This window comes from Calonectris borealis, chromosome 2 (genome assembly GCF_964195595.1).
Source record: "Calonectris borealis chromosome 2, bCalBor7.hap1.2, whole genome shotgun sequence".
Lineage (NCBI taxonomy): Eukaryota > Metazoa > Chordata > Aves > Procellariiformes > Procellariidae > Calonectris > Calonectris borealis.
This window is the reverse complement of record NC_134313.1, coordinates 15950680-15975110: the sequence shown is the minus strand read 5'-3', so window position 1 is coordinate 15975110 and position 24431 is coordinate 15950680. Positions and strand designations below refer to the sequence as shown.

At 51.1% G+C, this 24431-nt stretch overlaps 1 protein-coding gene across 1 annotated transcript in view; it reads right to left on the bottom strand.

Annotated features, from left to right (window-relative positions):
* Positions 1–11839, bottom strand: part of EXT1 (exostosin glycosyltransferase 1) — a 181979-nt gene extending 170140 nt beyond the window's left edge. Inside the window, exon 1 of the mRNA XM_075141248.1 lies at positions 10784–11839. Coding sequence (XP_074997349.1) covers positions 10784–11736 — 953 coding nt within the window. The 5' untranslated portion in view covers positions 11737–11839. The remainder of the gene's footprint in view (positions 1–10783) is intronic.
* Between the last annotated feature and the right edge of the window lie 12592 nt (positions 11840–24431).

Below are 24431 nucleotides of genomic sequence, written 5' to 3'. Positions count from 1 at the left end.
CAATCTAGGACTGCTAAGTTTAGCACCGGTTTTATCTTTTGTCGAATATGCATAAAAGCTCCTCAAGACACGTGTCCAATCCAAAACTAAAACAAAACGTATTTTAAAATCTTGCTTAAATGATCCACATGCCAGACCGACCATCAAACGCAAGATGACGCCAAGCAGTGAAAGGAAACCTAACACCAGCCTGAATTGAAACTTGCAGAACTGTAGTTAAAAAAATAGGCAGGGAAGGGGGAGATATCAGTTATGAAAATGCATGATTGCCTGAAATACTTCCCCACCTTCCAAAAAATGTCACCTTGAAATTCCTACCTGTTTCATTCACCTTGCTGCCATCAGTTTTTTTATTACCCTCACTTCTGAGAATTTCTTTGGCACTTAGTATGCAGGAGCGGTGCGCAGGAATAGATCCCGCTGCCATAGATAATGCGGTTCTAAGGGAAACCCATCAATTGTTAATGGCCATGCAAATTGTTGAAACTAGAGAGTTATTCACAGTTATCTCGCTGTGATTTGGTAAGTGTCCATGCCTGATGTGATCACTCACTTGATATATTATTCCATTACAATTCAAGTAGTAGCCTTACCTTTCAGGTTTAGGGAAAAAAGCGTGAGAGAGTGGGAGGGCGAAGGGATGTTATTTGTTTTAAATTATTTTTAACAGTCATACATACCGACTCATGCAAAGGTTTTACAGTACAATAAATCCCTCCCTGAGACTACAGTCATGCCTTACTGAAACATTTAAATCCCTCTGATCAGAAACTAAAGGAGTTTAGCATGCAATTTCAGATCCTGATCTTGCAAAGCACTTTCTTACGTTTCAACCGTACACATGGTTCCCACATCCTTTGTGGCACTGGATCTTCCAACTGCAGGTTGCACCGTTTTACATTTTCTGATCAGGGTTTTCTACTGCTTATGCTAAAATTTGCTGACATTTAATAAGCTATAGGCATCTCCTCAAATCCATAATGCATTCACTCTTGCAGCACCAACTTACTGATCATTAATTTTCAGCTTTATTGCAGCTCCAACATATCAGATGCTTTTTTTTTGCTTCTTGTCTGAGATTTATTACTTTTAGCAAAGTGTACTTTGTTTTTTTATTCTGTTTGCTCGTTTTTAAACAGCCCTTAAGGGGGAAATGTTACTCTTCTTTACAAAGTAATTCTGAAATCACAGTATTAAAAAATAAATCCTATAATTATGTTTCCCATTAGGATTAGATAATTTATATTTAATTAAAAGAAAAATCTGCTAGCACCCAGCACAATGGTTGGTGGCAAACCAAGGAGATGAAACATTTATGTGTTTATCTTCCTGAAGCAGCTGATTGAGTCTATGAGCAGACACACCCAAACAAACCTTCAGAGATACAAATGCAGACATTATAAACAAAGATTTGTTCTTCCCTTCAGATAAAGGTTCTGATTTTTAGAAGCAGACTCTGATTTTATTCTTGCAGACTACAGCAACTACAATTTGGATGGGCTTTCTAGCAGTTACACACTGAACCACCTGATTGCACCAGGAAATTCCAGTATTGCGATAAAATGTCTGCAATTACTCATGGGGCAACAGTATCAGAAGTCAAGATCATCTAGGAGAATGAAGAAAATCAGGATTCCTAACCAAACTCTGCCACGCTCGCCCCTCTCCAGCACTGCTGTTGGGCAGGTGATGTTCTCCATCAGCCTGACGGCTGTAGGAGTCATAACGCATACTGCAGTTGTAGGAAACGATTCATACCATGCTCCTTTTCACAGCTTCGGACAAGGTTCCCCATGCACACTTTGCAAATGTTACAGTATGCATTTTCCATTTAGGAATCGCTGCCAGTATTGCTACACGCAGCCCGTCAGCATCACGCTCTCAATTTTGTTTAGGGGCTGAAGAATGATTGATCATATTGATTTGTGTCAACAGTCTGACATGGCCATATCGACTAGCGGTAATTTTGTGGGAGGAGCTGGGAAGGGAACTGGAGATAGCATTTTCTGTAAGACACCATCCTGCTCAAAGACAAGATGTCGTTAGAGGTGCCAGTACTGCCATCGACGGGACCACACCGGGACTCGAACCAACACAAGTGAGCGACGAGACATTTCCCATGACCGTGTTTACAGCAAATCCACTGCTAAACACCCGACTGTATAATTATAATCTATTACAATTATGCAAAGAAGTTACATTTCAGAAAGGCCTTCTCATTTCCTATTCTTAGTATTGAATACTTTTGTTTTGCAGCCAATCAACTAAATTAGCCCTAATTCTGTTTCATTCACAAACACAAAGAGTATATTAGAGGGAAAAAAGTGAACGAACGGGAAATTCACTTAGGAACCCGGGAATTATTTCGTTTTCATGTATTTCTGGACTAGAAAGCATCACAGGGAAAAAAGTCAATTTAAGGCAGAAGAGCTTTACTGAATTTGCTAACTGCACCGCGAGAGCCCTTGGAGGAGCGATCAGAAACGGCAGCACTTCAGCGCCTGGAAAAGTGACGCCTTTGGTAGCACCTGAGTGAAGCAAGGAGAGTTAAAAGGGTCATATACCAAACGCGACCACGTATCTTGACCTAGGACAAGTGTCAAACCCCAAAAAAGCTTTTGTGGGGATTTCCCCCCCATACACACAGAGAAGAGCTGCTTTATGCTGCTTCTGACGGCTATCACCTTTTATCAGAAAGTCACAATTCAGACCTACGCTCACTGATGCTTCCTGTGAAGGGGATACAGAAAACATGAATGAATAATATTTCAGTTTTACATAGCACTTTCTCTAAAACATTACAAAGCACTAAAGTAACCCCTCCCCCAAAATGCTTAGGGAAAGCAAAGTGTTCCTCCCCATTTTGAAGGCATATGGAAACGTGACCACGGTGGCCAGCGGCAATCCTGTCCGTCGGACTGCAGGCCCGAGACCACGTGTGCTACAGGCAGGAGCTCCTGCGACAGCCCTGCCAGCACCACACTTCACCCAGCGACTGCAGGAGTGCGGAGAGGTCCGTCTGACTGGAATATGAAATGGAGCCTGATTTAGCCAACACAAACACCCCAGCTCTACCACCTTTCAGGGAACACCCGCTTAGCACCCAATCTGCATCCTTGCCAAGGAGACAGCACTACACCACCGGAAAAACTGTTAAATCTCAGCGAGAGGTGGTGGGAGAGACGAGCAGGAAAAAATCAAGATATTTGAAGAAAATAGCATCTTCTTTCTCTGGTTATTGAGGAGGCCTAACCCTCCCGACTGGCTTAAAGTTATGTTTTCTTATTCTAAGAAACGATAACATTTTAGGAAGTCGGACTGCATTTGGAAAGCCATCAGCCTGGCAGCACTTACACCAGTTCTTTCCCAGCAAAGCAGTTAGGCACAGCTTTTTGCTGAGATAGGGCCTTTATTTCTTAAAGCATTACTTCCCTCTTCTCATGTGAAACGAATCTCCTTTCTTTTGTTCTCCTTTGGAATTGATTCCTTAAACTAGTTTCTCCTGCACCACTGCAGCATGCTGATCTCCCATCTCTCAGCCTCCAAACCACCTCCCAGGCCCCGTGGCACCTGCGCTGCGATACCAGGACGGGGACTGCTCTAAGCATGCTCTTCGCTTTCTTCCAATGCACTGTTCTAATTTGCACCGTAAGTGGAAAGAATAATGACTCCCACCATCCTCTGGCCTGGATCTTTAATCGCCCCTGTGCATGCCCGGTGCCGCAGGCCCCTCCTGCCCCAGCTCCCTCCCTGCCTGCTCCAGAGATGTGGGGATGAGTTGTATCAGCATTACGTAGCATTGATGCTCCCTCCGCTTAACTGAGGAGGTTCCTAAATTGAGGGCAAGACAGTGATGATATATGTCCTGTTTTCTCCTGAAATTTGGATTTCAAAAGAGCAACACAAAACCTTATGTAAAAGCACAGCATAGCTGGATGAACAGAAAAGGAGGAACAAATCTGCTGCTCCGTGTAAACCATGAGAAGGTTTTGAAACCTATACGTCCCAAAATACTTGGCAATGTGGAAAGCTGCAGAACCTTAAATATAACCTGAAGTTATACTCACACATTCCCACATGCTGAACTAATCTCCATACGACATGGGACAGGAGTATGTATCTTGCATCATCATCTAGATATAGCCAAGTCCTTGAGAAGTCAGTCACCTCAGCAGCACAGAACACGGCATTTAGCTCCCTTCACAGGCCAGACAGTTATCTATGTACCTACCGATTATTTTTCTCTGGTTAGCAAAACGGTTTGTTTACCCAAGACCACAAAACTCTGTGGATTTTCTGAAAGAAACCCTACAGACAGAAAGGGAAAACAATCACAGATAATACTCCAGAAATCATCAGATTACAGCACATTCTCTTGATTCACATCTGTTGAGTAAATAAGTGCTTTGGGCCGACCAGTTTCATTTACCTCCCTTTCCCGCAAGCGGCTGCCGGTTTACTTTCCAGTGGGCTGTTCCAGGGCTGTATGTGGGGCAAAAGGATTATTTCCAGCAGAGTCAAACCAGTAGCCTTTTTCGCTCGGGTTTGTCTTGAGCTGAAACTCCTCTCATTCAATCCCATCCTCCCGGGGAGATGCACCACTTCAGAGCTGCACGGATGCAAAGAGGTCCACGGCTGGGAACACCCTCAATGCAGCAGGGAGCAGCAGGCAGCAGCACGCAAGCCCCCAGGAGAAACGCAAATTCAGCCATCCCTCTCCCTTAGGAGCAGTTTCAGTGAAGCTCACCTTAGGCTGGTACAAGAAGTCCTGCACAAGTCCGGGTTTGCCCTGTGAAACGCCCAGCCAGGGAGGGCGAGGAGGCGGGGGCACCGCGGGATGCTCTGCAGCAGCTTCTTGCTGAGGGTGCCTCGCTGGGGGCATGGCAGGGCTTCGTCTTGCCCAAACGGGTAGCTGGAAACGTTACTTTTAGCTCAGTTCTGATCTGGGTTCAACAAACCCTTCAAACTACCCATTTCAGGATTAATTCTGCTTAAAATTAAAATGACGACTAGATCATTTTTTGGTTTGAGTTCTGTTCTATCGCCAAGCGTCTCTTCAGTGATAATTATTTATCAATAAATTATCCTAGAACAACTTTCCTAAGCAGGAAAAATAAAAGCAGAGCCCCTCTGGCCGTGAAAGCAGTGTTCACCTATGTTTCTGCATACAGAAAACGCCTGCTCCAGACCAGATCAGCCATCTACTGTAATGCTTTGTCACCTCGTATGAGATGCTTCACAGAAAGATGCAGAAAAGCCTGGGGCAAGCAATTATAATAATAACTCACCCCACAAGAAAACTTAATTACTTGAGGTTAGGAGGGCGCCTGGTTTAAGGCCCGTGGGCAGGGTGGGCTCCTCTGCTGGTGCCTGACCCTACACACCTGGCCACACACGCTGCGGTGCTCGGCACTGCTCGCGCGGGGAAACACACTCATGCACACGCGTCCACTCTCTTCCACCCCTTTTCCAAGAGGGAAGAGCCTGGTGCAAACGGCCAGACTGAGGATTGCACCACTGGCCGTGAGCTCAGGGATGCTCCTGTCGCCCCTGCTGCCAGCTCCTGCCAAGGCATCAGCCCGGAGCCTCCCAGGTGGAAGCTCCTACCTGCCCCCAGTGCACTACTTGCATTAAATCAGCATCGACAGGCACATAAGGACACTTTGCAATACATACAGAGAGCAGGAGGAAGAACACGATAGAGCAAATCCCATATTTCTCAGACGTACATTAAAGCTTTGTTATTTAGCTGCTTACTGCATTTTGGAATAAACTCACTGTAAAACAGGTAGATTTCCAGTTTCTTGAAAATTGATATTAAAATAAAAAAGCAGTCTGGTGGGGATAGGTCTCTGCAGGAGCCAAGACATTCTGGGAAAATGCCCAAGCTCCCTCAGTAGTTCTTGAGTTTCATCCAAGCTCCCGAAGCAGCCTGGTGATATACAAGATGCACGGACTGGTTCCCATCTCAGTTCAGATGTCCCGGACAACAGACACCCTGAACCTGGGTGATTTCTCAGCCCTGTCCTAAATAGCCGCAAAGCTTGTGAATGCTTTTAAATAATTCCAAAAATAATTCAGTAAGTGATTAAGTGCGGCATTTATATTTATATTTTAATATAATACACTAAAGCTCAGTATGTTGAAAATACAAGAATTTTGCCTTTGTTCAAAACATGCACATACATGCATACACAGCGTATAGATTATCATCACATGTTGGAAAGGCATGCGTAAGCCTTATGTTTTCGCGCCGGTCTTGTGAGTGGCAAAGTCATCCCCAGTGTCTAATTCTACCACTTCTTTTTTTTATATGTATATTTTATTCCTGGTGGGAGGGAAGTGAAACAAGAAAGTTGCTTTTCTTCTCATTCTGTGCTTATTGCACGACTGTAACCTTTGCTCAGGTCAGCTTTTTCATGGGTAGGAGGTTCAGCCATGATTGACACACATTCCACCAGCAGAGCGCACACCAGGTAAACCTACTGGGTACCAGGGATCAATGAAAATGTTCGGCTGGATATTTTCACCTCTAAAAGTACACACACAACCCTGCTCAATGCTGTCTGTGCCCTGCAGAGATGTCTCACAGGCGTCAGCATGCGGTGTGCTGTCGCTCTCTCCCTCTTCTGCCAGCACCCAGCAGCCCCAGGTAGGTCCTTCTGTAGGCTCCTCCTCAACTGCACGCCTCCAACCTCCTCTCGCAGAACTAGTCCCACCTCGTGAGGTCCTGCATGTTTTGCCTGCCTTTCTCAGTTCAGTCTTGATCACGCAGGCTTTTTGAGCACTGACTAGTCAAAAAACTTAAGTCTATAAAGAACACCTTGCCACATTAGTTGTCCTCCACCGTAAGTTCACATTTCTCAAAAAATACATTTTTTGCTCACTTTCCCTTCTCCATCCTACTCTCTTCAACCATGTTCACTATTTGGTTTACCCCTTAACCATCATTAACTTCAGCTATCCTGCACAGACATGAGCAAAAAGCCTCCTTGAATGAGCTTTTGACAAGACCTTATGTTTTTGGATACCATCACTCTCTCCATCTTCCAAGGGCAGGGTTGTTGTAGATCAGGGGATACATCACAGACAACATTATTTACTTTCCTAGGAAGATCCCCATTTTGGTGCAAATCTCTTCTCTGCATCTGGCTTTTCTAGAACATCACATTCTTCCATTTCTTTCGGTATCCATAGTCATTTATATTACCTTCCAAAATGTAATTATTTGGAACCAGTTAAGCCTGTACATGAATTCTGCCTTTGTTTAAAACACATTGTACATATGTATATATTTAGACTGTCATTAAATATTTAAGAGGCTGTCTTCAAACTTCAGCAGCAGCACTGTTTATTCGCTTAACCCTTTGTGAAACGGAAAGCTTGACGCTGAAATCCTACCGTGGAGGAATTCAGAAAGCCCAGCTGCCCTAGCGCTGGGTGACAAAGGCCAACTTTGACAGTCCAGAGCTCCGTAAAGAAACCGTAAAGAGTTTTTCTTTGTTTTCCTTTATATCCTGTTTGCTAGTAGTCTAATCATGATAATGCAATTCATTTTAGTCTGCATCAGCTGAGATGCATAACTGGTATGCAAATTAATTAGTTGTAACATACAGATGGATCTTTCAATACAATTCAGGGAGACAGAGTCAAACACGCACACACCCGTCCCTCCTTCCTCCAAATGAAATAAGACACACTATGCATTTTCCACAGGTCAAGAAGTCACCTTTCTTGGCTTTTTCAATCTCCTAGAGAGGAAACAACGCATTCTATGGACAGGTGGACCTTTTTTGAACCCAACACCAAATGTTGCGCCATAGATGAAACCCCATCACAACTAACTTACAATGTACACTGGCACCAAGCATAACACAACATAACCCCACCACCCTTTAACATGAGATTATCATGTTTTAAAATCTGGTCACCTAATTCACCCAGCTTGGCAAGGCCTCTACCTAGAGCCAATCATTCGTATTTCGCCCTGGCAAGGACCAGTACCGCGGGGCCAGCTCTCCATGGCCAGGGCACCCCCGCTCCTGTCCTTCGTGTGAAGTGAAATAGTGTAAGCATCACAGCAGAGGATGGGAAAACCACAACAGAAGAGCGCGATATGCGACTTTCCCAACTCTATATGGAAATGCAAATATACGTATCTTGTAGAATGCATTTTTCTTCTTTTTGATTAAAACCTTGAGGACGCATTGTTAAATCCAAGCCCAAAAAGCCCCATGAGAGCAGCTCTGAATGCTGTTTTCAAGGCCCAACTGTATTTAGAGACATTTCTTTGCCAAGCACTACAGCCTCGTTCATGATCGGACGCTGCTTTAGGGGGGGGTGAACAGCAGAGTCCCTCCGACAGCTTTCACATCTGGGTTACACATCCGCACAGAAGCATTTCAACCGGCTGACTGCCGCTACGCTACCCCCGGGATGTGACCTTGTCGGACTTTATAAAGGGAGCAGAGCTGTGGTCTGTATTTGCACGGGAGAGACAGAACGCAGGGCACCGCAGGACGCAGTGCTGGGAGATCAGCAGATGGCATACTTTGCTGCGCATCGGCACCAAAGCAGGAGTGCGAAGGGGCAGCAGCATGCTCTGGCAGGTGCGCTCGCTCAGATAAGATGCCGGGTTCAAGAGCTTCAGCATTTGCAGTCGTTCGCCAGAGTGAGCCCGTTCATCTCAGTGGCCCGACCATGGATTCAGCCTGCCTCTGTTCTTGGAGTAATCTTGTTTTCTTGTAATCATCTTTTTTTACTTCCTGCCTTTAACAGCGGTTGTTGCTGCGACAAATGTTGAAGTCCCCATACACCATCCCAGATACGGCCGCATTTTAGCGGCAAGTATGTTTTTTTGTATGAATAGCACAGCATACCAGTTAGGTTAATGCTTCCGTACCCCCTGAGAGTTGTTATGTATACCCCTCAATACAAAATACACGTTAAATACACTTTAGGAGGGGCAGAACTTATGGGGAGAGGTCTATCTTTTATTACACTAAATGGCATAGCTGTAAAAAAATTGAATGTGGCACTACTCACGTCAAACCACAGGCAGGTATATTTGTTTTTATGACAACCTGACAGCACACATGCTGTAGAACGCAGCAAATAACTAGGACTTTTTCTATCTATAAATTAGCTCCGATTGTTGAGATCTATGCCAAAAACCAGCACAGCCTGCACAGCTACAGTTGTTAGGTCTTCCTTCTTCCCCCCCAAAAAATATTCCCTAAAGGAGATCACAAGCCAAAGGGACTCCCAGGTCACGAATAACATGAGCTTAGCTTAGTACCTCTACTGATCACTTGGTACCACCGCTGTATTGCTTCCACGTGTGCATTATTTCACCACTCGCCCATCAGTTTTCTGAAAGTGAATGGGATTAAAAGTCCACCAAGTATTTGCACTGCTGTCTTCTTCCCCTCTGCAGCAGATTTACAGTAACCGGAGAGCGAGCAGAGTTCGCCCAGGCACACGCAGGCTTCCCGGCGTTGCTGACCTTCCCGGTCTCTCCCAACCCCCCCGTGGCTAGTTTCGGTGGAGAAACAGGCAGCCAGCTGGAAATTTTGATCAGCGTTAATGCCACCGTAGTTTCTTCCCGACTGCTCTCCAGGAGTATTTTTCCACCCACGTTCCTCTATGCATCGCAAACCCCTCCAGCCGTTGGCAGCACTCAGGGCAGCTCCACCACACGCTACTAACCCCGTGCTATACGGCTGGTCTGTTTTAATTCAGCGTCTAACTCCTGCTACACGGGAAACATTCTCATGCAAAAAACTTCATATATAGACACCTACTCCGCAGCAAACATAGCTGTGGTCGGCATTTAAATGAACTAATCAGTTGCAAACGGCTTAGTCAGCATCGCAGTCCTGGAGGTAATTCCCAGGAAGCGATTTTCCCGGCAGCTATATATACAAACCTGAAAAGCAGACTGGAAGACAAGGGTAGCACCACAGCGACACAAAATTTGGCTACACAGTAACATTACCAACAAATAAAAATAAAAACCGGGGAAAGCCAAGAAACCAAGCATTCACAGAAACACACGCTGTGCTCGCACCGCCGCTCACATGCAAAAATCAGAAACTCAGACACAGGACATGAACACAGTCAGCATTTCTTTTTCCTCCTTTCTTTACCGATGCTGTGCCGGTTTGAACCAAGAGGAAAAAGACGGTAAGGCAAGTTACTGCCTCGTCTGTGGAGATACGCGGACACCGGCCAGACGCCGGGCAGTGCTTTTTGGAGAGAGTATCCCAGTAACCACCCTCAGCAGCCAACCCCCCGCGGGAGCCAGGCTCACGCGTGCACTGAAGAGGGCTGAGGACTCGCACAAACTTTGTCTCGGGGCAGGGGAGGCACAGGGCACCCACCCTCAGGGGCACCCCCCTAGGGGCAGTGGGGGCACGAAGGGCAGTGCCAGATGCCAGAGCATCCTCCAGCAGCATCTTCGCCGCCGGCCGCGTTTGTGAAGCCCCGCGGATGCCGGTCCCCGGGGCGAGCAACGCCACCGCTGCGGGACGCTGCGCCGCCCTTCAACGCCTCCCAGCCGGCTTCCCCGGCCAAGGCAGCGCCGAGCCAGCCGGCAGCCTCGCGGGGCACCGGAGGAGCGACCGACCCGCCCGAGGGAGAGATCCCGACTTTCCTCCGGCCGCAGCCAGCGCCTCGGCACACATCTGCTCACATCTGCCCGGGGCCAGGGCCGCCTGCGGAGCCGGGCGTGCCGGCACGCCCCGGGGGACGCCGGCACGGGGAAGGGGAACCGCTCACTTACTTTTCGTATTCAGCGTTGTCTCGATCGCAGCGCGAATCCTTGTGCTTTTGCCAGTCTTTGCCATGCTTGCAGGTGGTCAGGAGGACAACATCCTCTCCGTTATGGACGTGATATAAGGCATTCCTGGTGTCTGACCCTATCCCCGTCAGGTACCTCTTCCCCTTGAATACCAACATGTACTTCCTGAGAGGAGGGATGGTGTTAAACCTCAAAAATCCCTTCTCCCCTCCTGTCCTAGGATGATCTTTAGAAAAGAGCGGGATAGAAACGTCAAAGTTGGGTCTGAAGTTTTCAGTACTGATGCTGGCTTTGGCCAGCATGGCCTGGCCAATGTCGAACCCCACATCCTCGGTGTAGTCGGGCCAGGTGCCGGAGTATAAATTAAAAATCAGGTGGTTTCTGCCGTTGTTCCACAGGTGGAGGCTCTGCACCTTGGAGCGGAGGTTGTGCACGTACTGGGGGGAGAGCTGGTCCCGGTCCAGCGTGTCTAGGCTGAGGACGAAGAGGCAGGCCTGCCCGGGGTCGGAGGTGTAGAAGCGAGAGCCCTCGATGGCGGCCAGGACGTTCTGGTAGCTCTCGGCGATCTTCTCCCCCTTCTGCTGCGGGTAGACGTAGACCTTGAAGCCGTTTTTCCGGCACTGGGCGAAGTCGAAGCAGGACTCCATGCGGCAGCGGCGCCCGCGGTAGAGGCCGGCGCTGGCGTCCCGCCGCTGCCGGGGGGAGACGCGCCCGCCGCCGCCCTCGGGGCCCGGCCGCTCGGCGGGCGCGAAGGGCCGCAGGGCGTCGGGGAAGCGGGGCCAGGGCCGCTCGGCGCCGGGGCGCGGGGGCGGGCCATGCCGGCTACCGGGCGGCGGGTGCCGGGCCGCCCGCAGCCGCACGCCTCCCAGGTAGAGCAGCAGCGCGAGAAAGGTGCCGGCGGAGAGCAGCGTCAGGTAGCGTTTTTTGGCCTGCATGTGTCCGGCGGGGGTCCGGGGGGCTGCGGAGGAAGGCGGGGGCGGCCCGAGCTCGCCGGGCGCCGCTCTCAGCTCCGCTCCGCCATCTTCCCGCCGGCGAGCGCTTCAAACTCTCTTCGCCCACCTCCGCTCGGCGCCGTTCCCCAAGCCGCCGGCCGGGGCCGCGCATGTGGGCGACCGCCGCAACTTTCTCCCCGCCGGTCTCTCAGGGGCGGCGGGCGGCGGCGGCGGGCCGGCGGCGGCCCGGCGGGGCGCCCCGCATGCACTCAGGGGCCGGCCCCCCGCGCGGGGCGGGCACCGGGGCAGCCCCGCTCCCGCCTTCCCGCCGCTGCCTGCCCTCTCCTCCGCCACGCTCCCGCCCGCCCCTTCCCTCCCCTCCCCGCGCCGCCAGCCCAGCCCAGCCCGGCCCGGCCCGGCCCAGCCCAGCCCGGCCCCGCCGGCTCACAGCCCGCGGCCACCGCGCCGCAGCCTGACGAAGCCCTGCATCGCCCGGCGCCCCCCGCCCGGCCCCGGCACCGCTCGCTCCTCGCCGCGCTGCCGCTGAATGGCCCCCGGGACGGAGCGGCGGCGGCGGCGAGGACCCTCCTCCCTCTCCTCCTCCTCCCTCTCCTCCTCCTCTTCGCCCCTCCCCCGTTCCCCGCCTCCCCCGGGCCGCGGCAGCAGCGGGCGGCGAGCCGCAGAGCCCCGCGCTGCCCGCCCTGCCCTGCCCGCCCGCGGGCTGCGACCCCCGCCTCACCCGGCCCCCCGCGCGCCGCCCCCGCCCCGGCACCGCCGCGCTGACCTCATCCAGCCACGCAGCCCCGCGCCCCCATTGGCGGGGCGTCACGTCCGGGGGGGCGGGGCTTCCGCTGCACCCATTCATAACCTGACGGGCGGGGGGCGCCGCCGCCGTTGCCGGGACGGGCGGGGAGGGGGGCGGCACAGGCAGCGGGGGGTCCCGCCCGGCGGCACCGGCGCGGCCCGCTGCGCTGGGATCCAGCGAGGCCCGGCCCAGCGCATAGGGTCCTTCGGCGCCCCCCACCTAGCCCGGCCCGCCGCCCCCCGCCCGGTGCAGCCCCCGGCGGGGTGCAGCCCGCTTCGGCCCGGCCCGGCTTTCCGCCGGCGGTGCGGGCGCCGCCGCCGCTGCTGCTGCCCCCTGCCGAGCGCGGCGCCGCCGTGCTGGAGCCGCCCCGGGGCACGGCTGGGCTGGGAGCGTACAGGGGGAACAGACCCAACTACCCAAAAATGGGGGTGTGACCCAAAAAACCCGATGGCGAGGCGCCGGGGAACGGGCGTCCTCCGTGGTGTGGGCCGGGCCGGGCGCCCTGGCTGCCCTCGCTGCCCTCCTGTCTTGCCGGTGGGGAAGGCAGAAGAGAGGAAAGGACGTGGCTCTGCTGCCTGTGCTCGGTCAGCTGCCTGCACCGGGGCTGCTGTTAAATCCAGGGACACCCAGCGCTCCCCACCATCGCTGGCTCCGGCTGGGGTGCGATGTGCTTGGCGTCCCTCGGGAGCAGGCCCTGTGCGCCGCAGAGGTGGATACTCAGGGCTGGCAGACACCAAAAAAACGCTGATCAAATGAGTAATCTGTAGGGAGCTGCCTAAGCACCGAACCATCCCTGCAGCTACATGTTTGTGCTTTATCTCATCCACTCGTTCATGTTTAATTCCATCACCGGCAGCCTGGGTTACTGGGGAGAGCCATCGTCTCCCGCACGGGCTGGTCTGTATGGCAAACCCAGGGCAGGGGGTGGCGGGAGCGCAGCTGGGAGCCCTGGCTTGCTCTGGCACACGTGGGGCTGGAAGGGGTGATTGCACCGCAGATGGGTGCATGTGTTTGAATCCTGCTAGCTCAGCAAATAATAGTGGGGAAATTGAATGGGACAGGCTTCAAGCTGGTTGCACAAGACCCTTGATGTCAAGAAACTATCCTGTGCTGAAGCCTGTGCCAACGTGCTTTCCCTGCTGCTCATATCCAGCGTTAAAGCTGTAATGGATTCACCTTCCCCAGGCTGCAATCCCACCTCTCACCTTCTTGCTGCCAGGTCCAGAGGTGTCTCACGCCAGCTGAGGGACAGAAACCCTGTCTTGGCCAAAAGCTTCCCCATCCCCATGTTCTTCCATGCCCATCCCACAAGTGATCTGTGGCTCCTGACATGTTCTCTCCTCTTCTCCCTCTGCTTCTGCAGAGTTCAGAAGGAGAAATGTAAGGATAACGTGAAGAAAGCGTGCCTCCTGAATGAAAGACGTGAGAGCCTACCACAGAAGGGTGCATTACTGACAGTAAATAAGGTTCAATCTTGTAGCTAGAGCCAAGAGAAGATAATTCCCTTCCAAAATAATTTGACTGTGGGGAGGACTGTTGGAGAAAGGAGGCCAGGGCTTGAGGCAGAAGAAAGGAGTTGGGAATAATAATAAGTCAGATTCTGAGAGTAAAGTCATACTTATGGCCAGCGTAGATTTGGGTCCAGGGGGCAGAAATTTTGGCCGACGACCCGATAGCGGGGAAACGGGATTAAATATTAATGTGTTAATTAACCCTGTAATCCTTCCCTGAAACGTTTGTCGCAGCCCACATAACAAAACTGGGATGCTGTTCAAGAAAAAGAGGTCAGCTTCTTGAAAGGTGAACCAAGGCTGCTCACAGAGGCACCTTCTGTCAGGCGCAGGAAGGTGGAATCCCATTACCGTCTGCAAATTAAGCCTCTGGGGACCGGTTTCAAACAGAAGAGGAAGCCTGTGAGCTTTGCTGCCTGCACCAAGGTCGGTAGCTGTTGGAGTAGATTTTTGAGGATGGGGTCCTGGTGAGTCTGTGGCACGAAAGTGCTGCTCACCGCAATGGAGAAGTGTAGGAGGGAAGTGAAAGCTGTTGGGTTTCCAGCTGAACTGCCTTGCGCTTGTGGTACCCACGCTGTTGCCCGCTTCACAGCAGCAGTGAATACTTAAGCTTTAAAATATTTGGATCTGGACAAAGGCATTTAGGGTGTCATTTTAGAGCACAGAGAAATAAATCTCTGCAGATCACTGCTCCCAGGCTTTATCCATAGGATTCCTGAGTTGCAGTACGATTGCTCCAGACAGATCCGGATCCCGTTGTGCAGGGCAAGACTGACTTAGGGAGACGTGTACGTGCCCCTAACTGGGGGGAGAGGGGCTGTGGTGATCGGTTGCCTTTTGAAGACCACCTTTCTAAACCAGCTATCACCCCCCGTTTGTAATTTTCCTATGTAACAGAATGGAATCGGTCTGTGTCCAGCCCATTTCATCCCTGCTGCTCGGGCCCTGTGGGCAACGCGGCAGCCGACAGGGATCACGCAGCCTGCCTTCAGCTGCCACCGGAGAGTTATCCGCAGCCCGGGCAGGCGCTGGAGGCAGAACGCTCCAGAAATGGGAGCCTACCTTTCTCTGCGGTAATAAATCTGCCTGCATCTGCTACCAGGCAGGTGATGGTGCAGCACAAACCAGCGTGTAACAGAAATCCTGCCTGGAGAAAGGGAAGAATCAGCGGTGAAAGGGTGTTTCAATGTATCCATGCAGCAGCAACACGAGTCACAGCCCCGAGGTTTGCTCTGGCCACTGGTTCCTGCTAAGGGTCTGCAAGCTTGCAGGTGGCTTTTGACCCTGGTCCATTACCCTTTGCACTCTTCCAAATAATTTGTGTCTTCATATAGCTGGCAGTTGTCTGGGAATCTCTCCAAGCCCTCAAATGAAAGGCCAGGAGAGGGAATCGGTTTTCTATTTCTGGCTTTGCAACTTAACACCTGTCCAATCTGTGGCGAGTCACTTGGGGCCATATGCTTAAAGAGGTGGATTAGTGAGGACTCTTCTTTTTGGGCCTTTCTCTTGGTGTCCAGCTGCAGCTTTAGGGGTCTCCAAAACGTAACTCTTCAGAACTCCCTGCTCAGCTGCCACCTAACTCTGGAGGAGCACGAAGTCCATGGTACCTTCCGCCTTTTATATGCAAAAAATTCCTTATTGCTTTGCACACTTGGATGCACCTTAGTTTTGATGCTGTTGGGTAATGTCCTTGACTGACCCGCTGGATGTTCCTCTACCAACTTTGCCTACAGGGTTCAATCCTGAAGCTCAAAACAAGCTTCTTGGATTGAAATCCACACAAAACATAAGAGAAGATGCTGTCACATGCTCACCTGTCCCTAACCCCTTTTTTTTGTAAGCTGTTAACTCTGTGCTTAAAGTGTTTGCCAAAGTAGGAGACCTGGGATCCCCCTCGTGCCTTCCAGGAGAGCATCCTCCCAGGGTGGGTGCAGTGGGACTCCCCTCCTGAGACTGGCTTGTTATAGGTAACCAACTCTATTGGATTACTTGTGGGCCTCAGATTTCCAGCTACATGGGGTTGATAATGCTTTCCTGGCTAATAGGACAGCACAAGAGCTGATTCGTCACCGTTGTCGAGTGTGTCATGATCCTAGGGAGAAAAGCAGCATAAAAACGCAACGCAGCTAAGATATTTGGAAGGGCTCGGCGACAGGCACATGTGCAGTTAAAAAATGTGACCCTGTTGCTTAATTAGTTCAAACCACCATTCTTTGTGCCACAGACGCACTTTTCCATGGCTAAGCGCAGCAAGGATTTCCACAGAATTAAGCAAAACCTTGCAGAGCCAGCGGCCTGGAGCTCCAGACTCGGCTCTATATTTAGAAGCCTAAATGAAGGCAGCCCGCTTTCCACAGATGCCGAGTACCTGCAGATCCCACTTTGATTTGGGTGATTACACGCAGATTGAAGAGTGCAGCTTTTAGCAGAAGTCCGCACCTGAAGGCTGTGGGAGAGGAACTGACTCCTGTGTGATGTTTGCCCAGCTTCTGGTGGGAGCCAAGAAGGTCCCTGGGAGGCAAAGTCTGTGCTCTCCTTTTATTCAATAGTTGGCAGTGCTGGGTAAAACTTTGGAAAGCTTTTTTTGAAGTCCACTCCCCAATCTGGAAAGATTTAAGGCTGGCTTACAAGCTGACTCTGCCTTCAAATAGCCCTTGCCCAGGGTTATGTTGCTTTATCAAAAACAAAAGGAAGAGGGGAAAAAAGGAGGGAAAGACAGAACAGACTTTCAAATAGTTTCAAATTGTTTGTGGAATGGTAATACTCTGTTAAAATTATTCCTCAGCTTGGAGCACATTAAAGTGATCTTTGCTCCACAAATTAATCCGAACGCTGTGGTTGTTTATCACGTCTTGGTAATATCACATGGAATAAAAATATCAACTCTTATCTGTTCAAATAGCAGAGGTGTAACAGTTTGAGCTTCGGCATTGCAACAGCTGTTTCTCATGTCCTCGGAAATAATTGGTTGTTACAGAGGCTGTTTAAATGTGAGAAAATCACTGCGGTTTTATAATTAGTTTATTTTTAAGGAAAAACATAACTGCCCTTTTCTAAGAAGGTGAGGGTTTCGGGTGGGATGGAGGGATAGCAGTGTAGGCACCTGATTTACCGTGACATTAAACAGATAGTAAAACCAGAGGCTTATAAATATTAAGATCTTAATCTCACAGTAGAGCTCTGCTGGGGGAAAGCCAGAGACAAATAAGGCTTTGCCTGAAACTTGCTGTAGGGTCGGGGCCCCGGCGTGCTGCGTTAGGGAGCAGGATGACTGTCTGAGAGGGTATAAATACGAGCAGCTGGCTCTGACAATATCATTGTATGAGATTCATTAGAGGACTTAGGCACTCTGCGGCTATTTTTAGTGCATAAATTCATAAAAGTCTCTCTTTGGGTGCAGCCTAATTCAGAAACACCTAAAATCCATGAACATCTAATGTGTGATCAGGAAAGCTCCTTGGCTGCCTGAATGTCTGCTCTCAGGCGTGACCAGCGTTGCCGACGGCCTGGGAGTGAGCAGCGGCAAGGTCCCTGGCTCCCCGCGCACAGAGCCAGTACCCCGGTTCCCCACCTGGGTTTAACTTTCCCCTCGACACCCCCCAGGAAGAGACTTGGCCAGCGGCTGCTGCGGGGAAGGGCCTCCGCTGGCTTGCGCCAGCCCGTGGGCAGGAGGGTTAGCAAAGAGGGAGCGTGACACGGAGCACGGGCGGCCGAGGGAGCGGGCAGCATCCCGCCAGAAGCCCTGCAGAGGTGCTGTGCCACGGGTTAAATCTCCACCGCCGGTTTTGGGAAAGAGCTGGCAAACGCTGCTCACTTTGGGAGTGAGCTCGTGGCCGGGAATCCCCAAGGAGGGGAAAGGGAGGCATTTAATGACTGCATGCGGCACGACCCTATCCCCGGTATTTCATAAGGGCTTTTTTAATTAGCGCTCTGCCTATTGCTTTGCCTTGTGCGTCCTTGGGTTTTGCTGGCCGTTCCCTCCCCTGCTGTGCTGGATGGGGAGCGCGTGGTGGCTTGTGCAGTCTGCGAGGCGTCTGCATGTAGCCAGCTGGGCTTTGGCCCATAGCTTCACTGGGACAAAGAGGCGGCTCGAAGGGCTCCTCAGACATGAGCCGCAGGGCTCTTTCCCGCAGCGTGTGCTCTCTCTGCGGGCTGCCTAATAAAAACTGTTTCACGGCAAAGGCAGGCTGGCGGAGCCGTAGGTCTCAGGCGGGCGCTATCCCCGAGAACGCCATCAACCTTAGCAGAGCCTATTTGGTGCTTCTTCCTTCGAGGAGTAATAACTTCCAGATTTACTCCCTTTCTAACTGAGCATCTTTCAAAGTGGGTGTAGAACTATTTAAATAGCTTCTGTGGAGGTGGGATGAGAAATTGCTCTTATTCCGTAGTCTGCAATCAGCACCAAACAAGCACTTTTCTCCACTGCACACACAAACAGGCAAGCATCTGCCAGCAGCCTCAGCACTTTAGATCTGATTTTCTGCTTGCTGGTGTAAGACACAAGGAATTCCACTAACATCAACAGAGTTTCAACAGTGTAGTTTTATTTTATTTTATTTTTAATCCAGTTAAATCTCTGTATTTTTTTTACCCCAGGGACTCCTCAGTGACGGTGCTCCAGGAGGAGGCAAACCCCCGCCGCGGTGCGTGGGCAGCGCTGCCCTTGCTGCCCAGCATAGCTGGGCCACAGCGTGGTTCTGCACAGCCCTTCGCCTGGGTTTTGGAAGGGTCAAGGAACAGCTCGGTGACCCGCTTCTTCCCGGACAGCCAAACGCATCCTCCTGCACCAGAGAGGAGCTTGCAGCATCCCTGGAGGAGGCGGAGGCTGCGGGTGTCCTGGGGCGCCCGCCTGGGACATCCGAAGTTGGGCTCTTTGCTTTGCCAGCTCACCTGTGGGAAGAGCCTCAAATCCAAGGCTGATCACTTTGGCAGAACAGGCCCAGTGAATGGTAAATGTAAAGAGTGGAAGGCCCAAAACTCATCCCTGCCTGGACGGAGCAGAAATGTGGTGGGGAGCAGAAATGTGGTGGGGAGCAAAGAGTACAAAGAAGCCCCAGGCCTTCAGAGGTGGTGGAGTCAGAGAAGAGCCAGCCTCTCCGGTGGCTTCCAGAGAGAGCCCCTGCCTGTACCAAATGGAAGTGTAGCCACTCACCCCGGCAAACCCCAACAAAAGTTTGGGTCCTTGCTGAGTCAGTTCTGTAGCTGGCGATGTGTGGCATTTTCGTGCACCACTTTTTTTTCTTTTGGTGCAAACATGGGTGGCAATCTGATTAGCTTATGATTCACGATTTGGCTAATGTCCCTACTTCCCCCAGTCCCCACCTGTTCAAATAACTACTACTCTAATGTAGGCTGTTAACTTGAAATAACTTTTCCAACCCCTTTTGTAAATGAGCTCTGGAAGCTGCTTTAGGTCTCGTCCATGGGCAGAAGTTGTAATAGTTTAACTTAAATGCTTTTAAAACCAACTCAACCTGGTGCAAAACTCTACATGGGCATTTAGGAAGAAACAAGTTCACTTCGAGCTGTTCCTCATCAACTAATGCCATGATCAGACATGCTGTTCTGGGAAAGCCTGGTTGCCAGCCCCTGCTGCTCGACGCTACTTCTTGCCAAAGGCCATCCCCTCCCCAGCTCTGCCATGCAGAAATAGTGCTCCTCACCCAGTCCCGAGAGCAGGAGCCAGGTGAGCGAACCCTCCCGTTCAAGGAGTCGTAGCTGATCTGGAATATTGTGCCGGAGCGGGGTGAGGAGAGGCTGCTCCATGCAGTTTGACTGCCAGACCTCAGCAGAGCAGAGGGAAAGCCTGCACGAGCAGCTGCGGTGAGTTGGGGCTGGTGACTTGAGCCAGCTCAGCCACCGTCACATCAGCGAGCCTGACACTGCACCTTCGGTCACCTGGTCCCATGCCCACCACTCATCATTGCAGTTAAACCAACCTGAGTGAGTTACACCAGTGGCTCCATACGCCCTTTGCACCAGTTTAAACAGATCAATCAGGCTCGGGGCAACTTCCCAAAAGACCTAAATCATGTAAGCAATACAGTGCAATCAAAAAAAAAAAAAGGAAAAAAAGGAAATACTGGTACGGAACTCACCAGAGGATTGACTTATTCTATTCCCCAACTGGCCAAGATGTTGCAACAGAAAGGTTAGATAATTTTGAAGCACACGTGCATTTCAGCCTCTGTGCTTACACCCTCGTGCAGACCATTAGGCAAATCCCGATCTCGCCCAGTCCTCTTCTGATTACACGTTCCTCTGCCTGCCTCGTTCCCTGCACAACCCTCAACTGCTGGTTTGGTGCATTGTAGTGTGTTTAGCTCTTGCTTCCTCCACTGCGTCTAATTCTTATCCTGTAAATTCACCCCAGTGGCAGGTTGGGGTTTGCATGCAGTGCCCCACGCCATGGGCAGGATGCAGAGCCTCTGGACCTCCCCAAAGCAGCGCAAAGGCAGCGGGGAGGGGAGCGGTTGTGTGACCATGCTGCTGCTGTCAGGATCCAGGTTTTGCACCAAGGGAGGTAGATGCTTTGCCTGTGGGTAAAAGCAGTAGGTTCACCAAGGAAGTGCCTCTCCATAGGTGGTGTGCTAATTTCACCCCTGGCAAACAGCATTAATATAATACATCAAAGCTGGCTGCATTAATAGCAAACCAAGGGAAAGGATTTGCTATACATGCTAGCTACTTTTCAAATGCAAATGTCTGTTTTAAATCAGATTAAGACAGAAGGAAGTCTAGAGAATGCCAATAATTAATACATGATAAAGGAATAAACATCCAGGGCATCAAAAGGTAAAACGCAATCACAAAGATGAAAGTAATCAATCTTCTCCACGCAGCCTGCTCTGCTGCACAGAGTAAGTGGGTGTGAGTCCCCATTCCCATTTCCATAGGTAGGTGGTGAGTGCAAACCCAAAGCAGCTGCTGAGGAAGTAAGAAGAATCCTTAAGCTCAGCCGGGGAAGTGGAGAATCCTTGGGCTGGGCTTGGCTGGGCTGGGCTGGGCTTGACTTGGCTCGACTCAGCTTGACTCAGCTTGCCAGACTCCCCAGATTTTGTGGGCCATGCTGCTGCGGAGAGGGAGCCTTTAGCAGTCACTTCCATTCATTGGCATGACCTCCGTCCCTTCAGGGTGCACGTCCAGCTTCTGTGGCTTTAAACCAGTGAGAAAGGTGGTGTTTGGGATCCCCACTGAGCCATGAGTGAACCTCAGAAGTATTTTGCCCTGGCTTCCCTCCCTCCTTTTCCACGCATGAAAAGCAGACCAGCCTCTCCCCTCCCCCTCCCGCCTCGCTCCCCCAGACCTGCATGCTGAGGTACAGTTGAGGTTACAGCAGGACGTGTCTCATCTACTTGAATCTTAAAAGAAGAGAAATAGGAAACTTGAGGGAAAATGTGAACAGACTCTATCCCCCTTTCATATTTCTTATAATTCACACAGTGTTGGCATCGGACCCCTGGCACTGCCCTGTGGTTTTACTTCCTTCTTCAGCTGATACTGAAATAGCAGCACTTACTCTGGCTTTATTAAGCTTGCAAAGGCACCAAACTGTAGCAGGCCTTGCGTATCGATTGTATCAAGAGATAAGCAGGCCTGACTCACACACAGTCCATGCACGCGGGAAGCGAGCTGCTCTGCCGGCAGATAAACGTTGCTGTTAATGTTTGAAAGCTGCTGCTCAGCGGTGAGCTCCCTCAGAGAAGAAGCCCTGTGGCTGCTGGTTTCGCTGACTGGTCTATATACCGGTCCCTGGATTTGGAGAGTACTTATCTCACCAAGCAGTTCTTTATTTTCAGCCCTAGATACCAGAAAAGAGTCAGAAGTTTCTTCCCAGACCTCTTAGGAGTTGTGTTGCTGACTTAAAGGCTCACAAAGTGCCCCCAAATCAGAACATAGGGCTTAAAAGTCAAATCATAGAACCATAGAATGGTTTGGCTTGGAAGGGACCTTCAAAGACCAAATAGTCCAACCCCCTGCCATGGGCAGGGACATCTTCAACTAGATCAGGTTGCTCAAAAGCTCAAAGCCCCATCCAACCTGACCTTGAACACTTCCAGGGATGGGGCATCCTCAACTTCTCTGGGCAACCTCTTCCAGTGCCTCACCACCCTCATTGTAAAAAATTTCTTCCTTATATCTAGTCTGAATCTACCCTCTTTTAGTTTAAAACCATTCCCCCTTGTCCTATCGCAACAGGCCCTGCTAAAAAGTTTGTCCCTATCTTTCTTATAAGCCCCCTTTAAGTACTGAAAGGCCGCAATAAGGTCTCCCCGGGTCCTTCTCTTCTCCAGGCTGAACAACCCCAACTCTCTCAGCCTTTCCTCATAGGAGAGGTGTTCCAGCCCTCTGACCATGCCCATGGCCCTCTTCAGGACCTGCTCCAACAGGTCCATGTCTTTCCTGTACTGGAGGCCACAGACTGGACGCAGTTCTCCAGGTGGGGTCTTATGAGAGCAGAGTAGAGGGGGAGCACCACCTCCTGCATCACCTCCTGGCCACCCTTCTTCTTATGCAGCCCAGGATACGATTGGCTTTGGCGCACTTTGCCAGCTTGTAGTCATTGCAAATTATTACAAACTGAACAGTAAGGATATTCTGGGCTCCTCTCTCCTGATTTATGATCATCTTCATGAGGACAAAACCCTCTCACTGGCCCTTGGAAGCCCAGGAACACAGTCTTTTAAAAATAAACTGAAAAAATCATACGGTTCCCACAAGCCTCTTTTACATTTCTCTTTCTTTTTGATCTTCATTCAAACCCCACGTTGGGCTGAAGGGAGCCCCAGGCTCAGCCACGGTGTGGACAGATGGACAGTGTGGGCAGCCGGCCCTTCCCACCTGACACGGCAGGGATGGAGGTTACTGCCTGTGTCGCCCGCTGATAAATCTGTGCTCGCTGCCGGCAGAAGCAAAGGCAGTTCCAGTCATTCTGGGAGAAAAGCCCGCTGCAGCCCAGAGTGGCCATGCCATCATAGAATCATAGAATCATAGAACCATTTAGGTTGGAAAAGACCTTTAAGATCATCAAGTTCAACCGTTAACCTAACACTGCCAAGTCCACCACTAAACCATGTTCCCAAGTGCCACATCTACACGTCTTCTAAATACCTGCAGGGATGGTGAGTCAATCACTTCCCTGGGCAGCCTGTTCCAAGGCTTGACAACCCTTTCAGTGAAGAAATTTTTCCTAATATCCAATCTAAACCTCCCCTGGCGCAACTTGAGGCTGTCTCTTCTCGTCCTATGGCTTGTTACTTGGGAGAAGAGACCAACCCCCACCTCGCTACAACCTCCTTTCAGGTAGTTGTAGAGCGCGATGAGGTCTCCCCTCAGCCTCCTCTTCTCCAGGATAAACAACCCCAGTTCCCTCAGCCGCTCCTCATAAGACTTGTGCTCCAGACCCTTCACCAGCTTCGTTGCCCTCCTCTGGACACGCTCCAGCACCTCCATGTCCTTCTTGTAGTGAGGGGCCCAAAACTGAACACAGGATTCGAGGTGCGGCCTCACCAGTGCCGAGTACAGGGGCACGATCACCTCCCTGCTCCTGCTGGCCACACTAGTTCTGATACAGGCCAGGATGCCGTTGGCCTCCTTGGCCACCTGGGCACACTGCCGGCTCATGTTCAGCCGGCTGTCAACCAGCACCCCCAGGTCCTTTTCCTCTGGGCAGCTTTCCAGCCACTCTTCCCCAAGCCTGTAGCGTTGCCTGGGGTTGTTGTGCCCCAAGTGCATCACCATGCTGCTGCAAGGACCCATGTTTTCCTGCACTAGGTGTACATCACCGTTATCATCCTCCCTCAGAGCATCCTCCACATCCCTCCTGGAGGATGCCTGTGCAACTGGAAAGCTTTACAGCATGGGCTGGGCCTCTCACAGGGGTGGAAGGAGCAGGTTCCCAAAGGTGAGGTCTCTCATTGACTGGGCTTTACATTCAGCTCTGTAAATTCAGGAATCATTGCCGGCATAAAAATCAGAGAATCACAGAATGGTTGAGGTTGGAAGGGACCTCTGCAGGGCCTCTGGTCCAACCCTCCTGCTCAAGCAGGGTCACCTAGAGATGATAAAATAAGAGAGATGCAGTCAGTGTCTGTGGTGGTTGGGCTCTTAACCACACTTAATGACAAAAATCGAGTCAACCCTCCCTGGCTGATACTCTCCTACCCAGCCGATGGGATCAATCAGAGGGATCGAACAACAACCAACCAGTCCTTCTCCAGCCCCTCCTCACTGCGGAGGACCCTGGCAAGTGTGCAGATCCAGATGTGATGGTACCATCTGTGCTGTCTGCATTGCATGAATAGGAGATGCCAGTGCCGCCAGCAGCGTTAACGTACCAGCACATACATTACTGCCTTTCTGCCAGCACCTATAGACCTGCA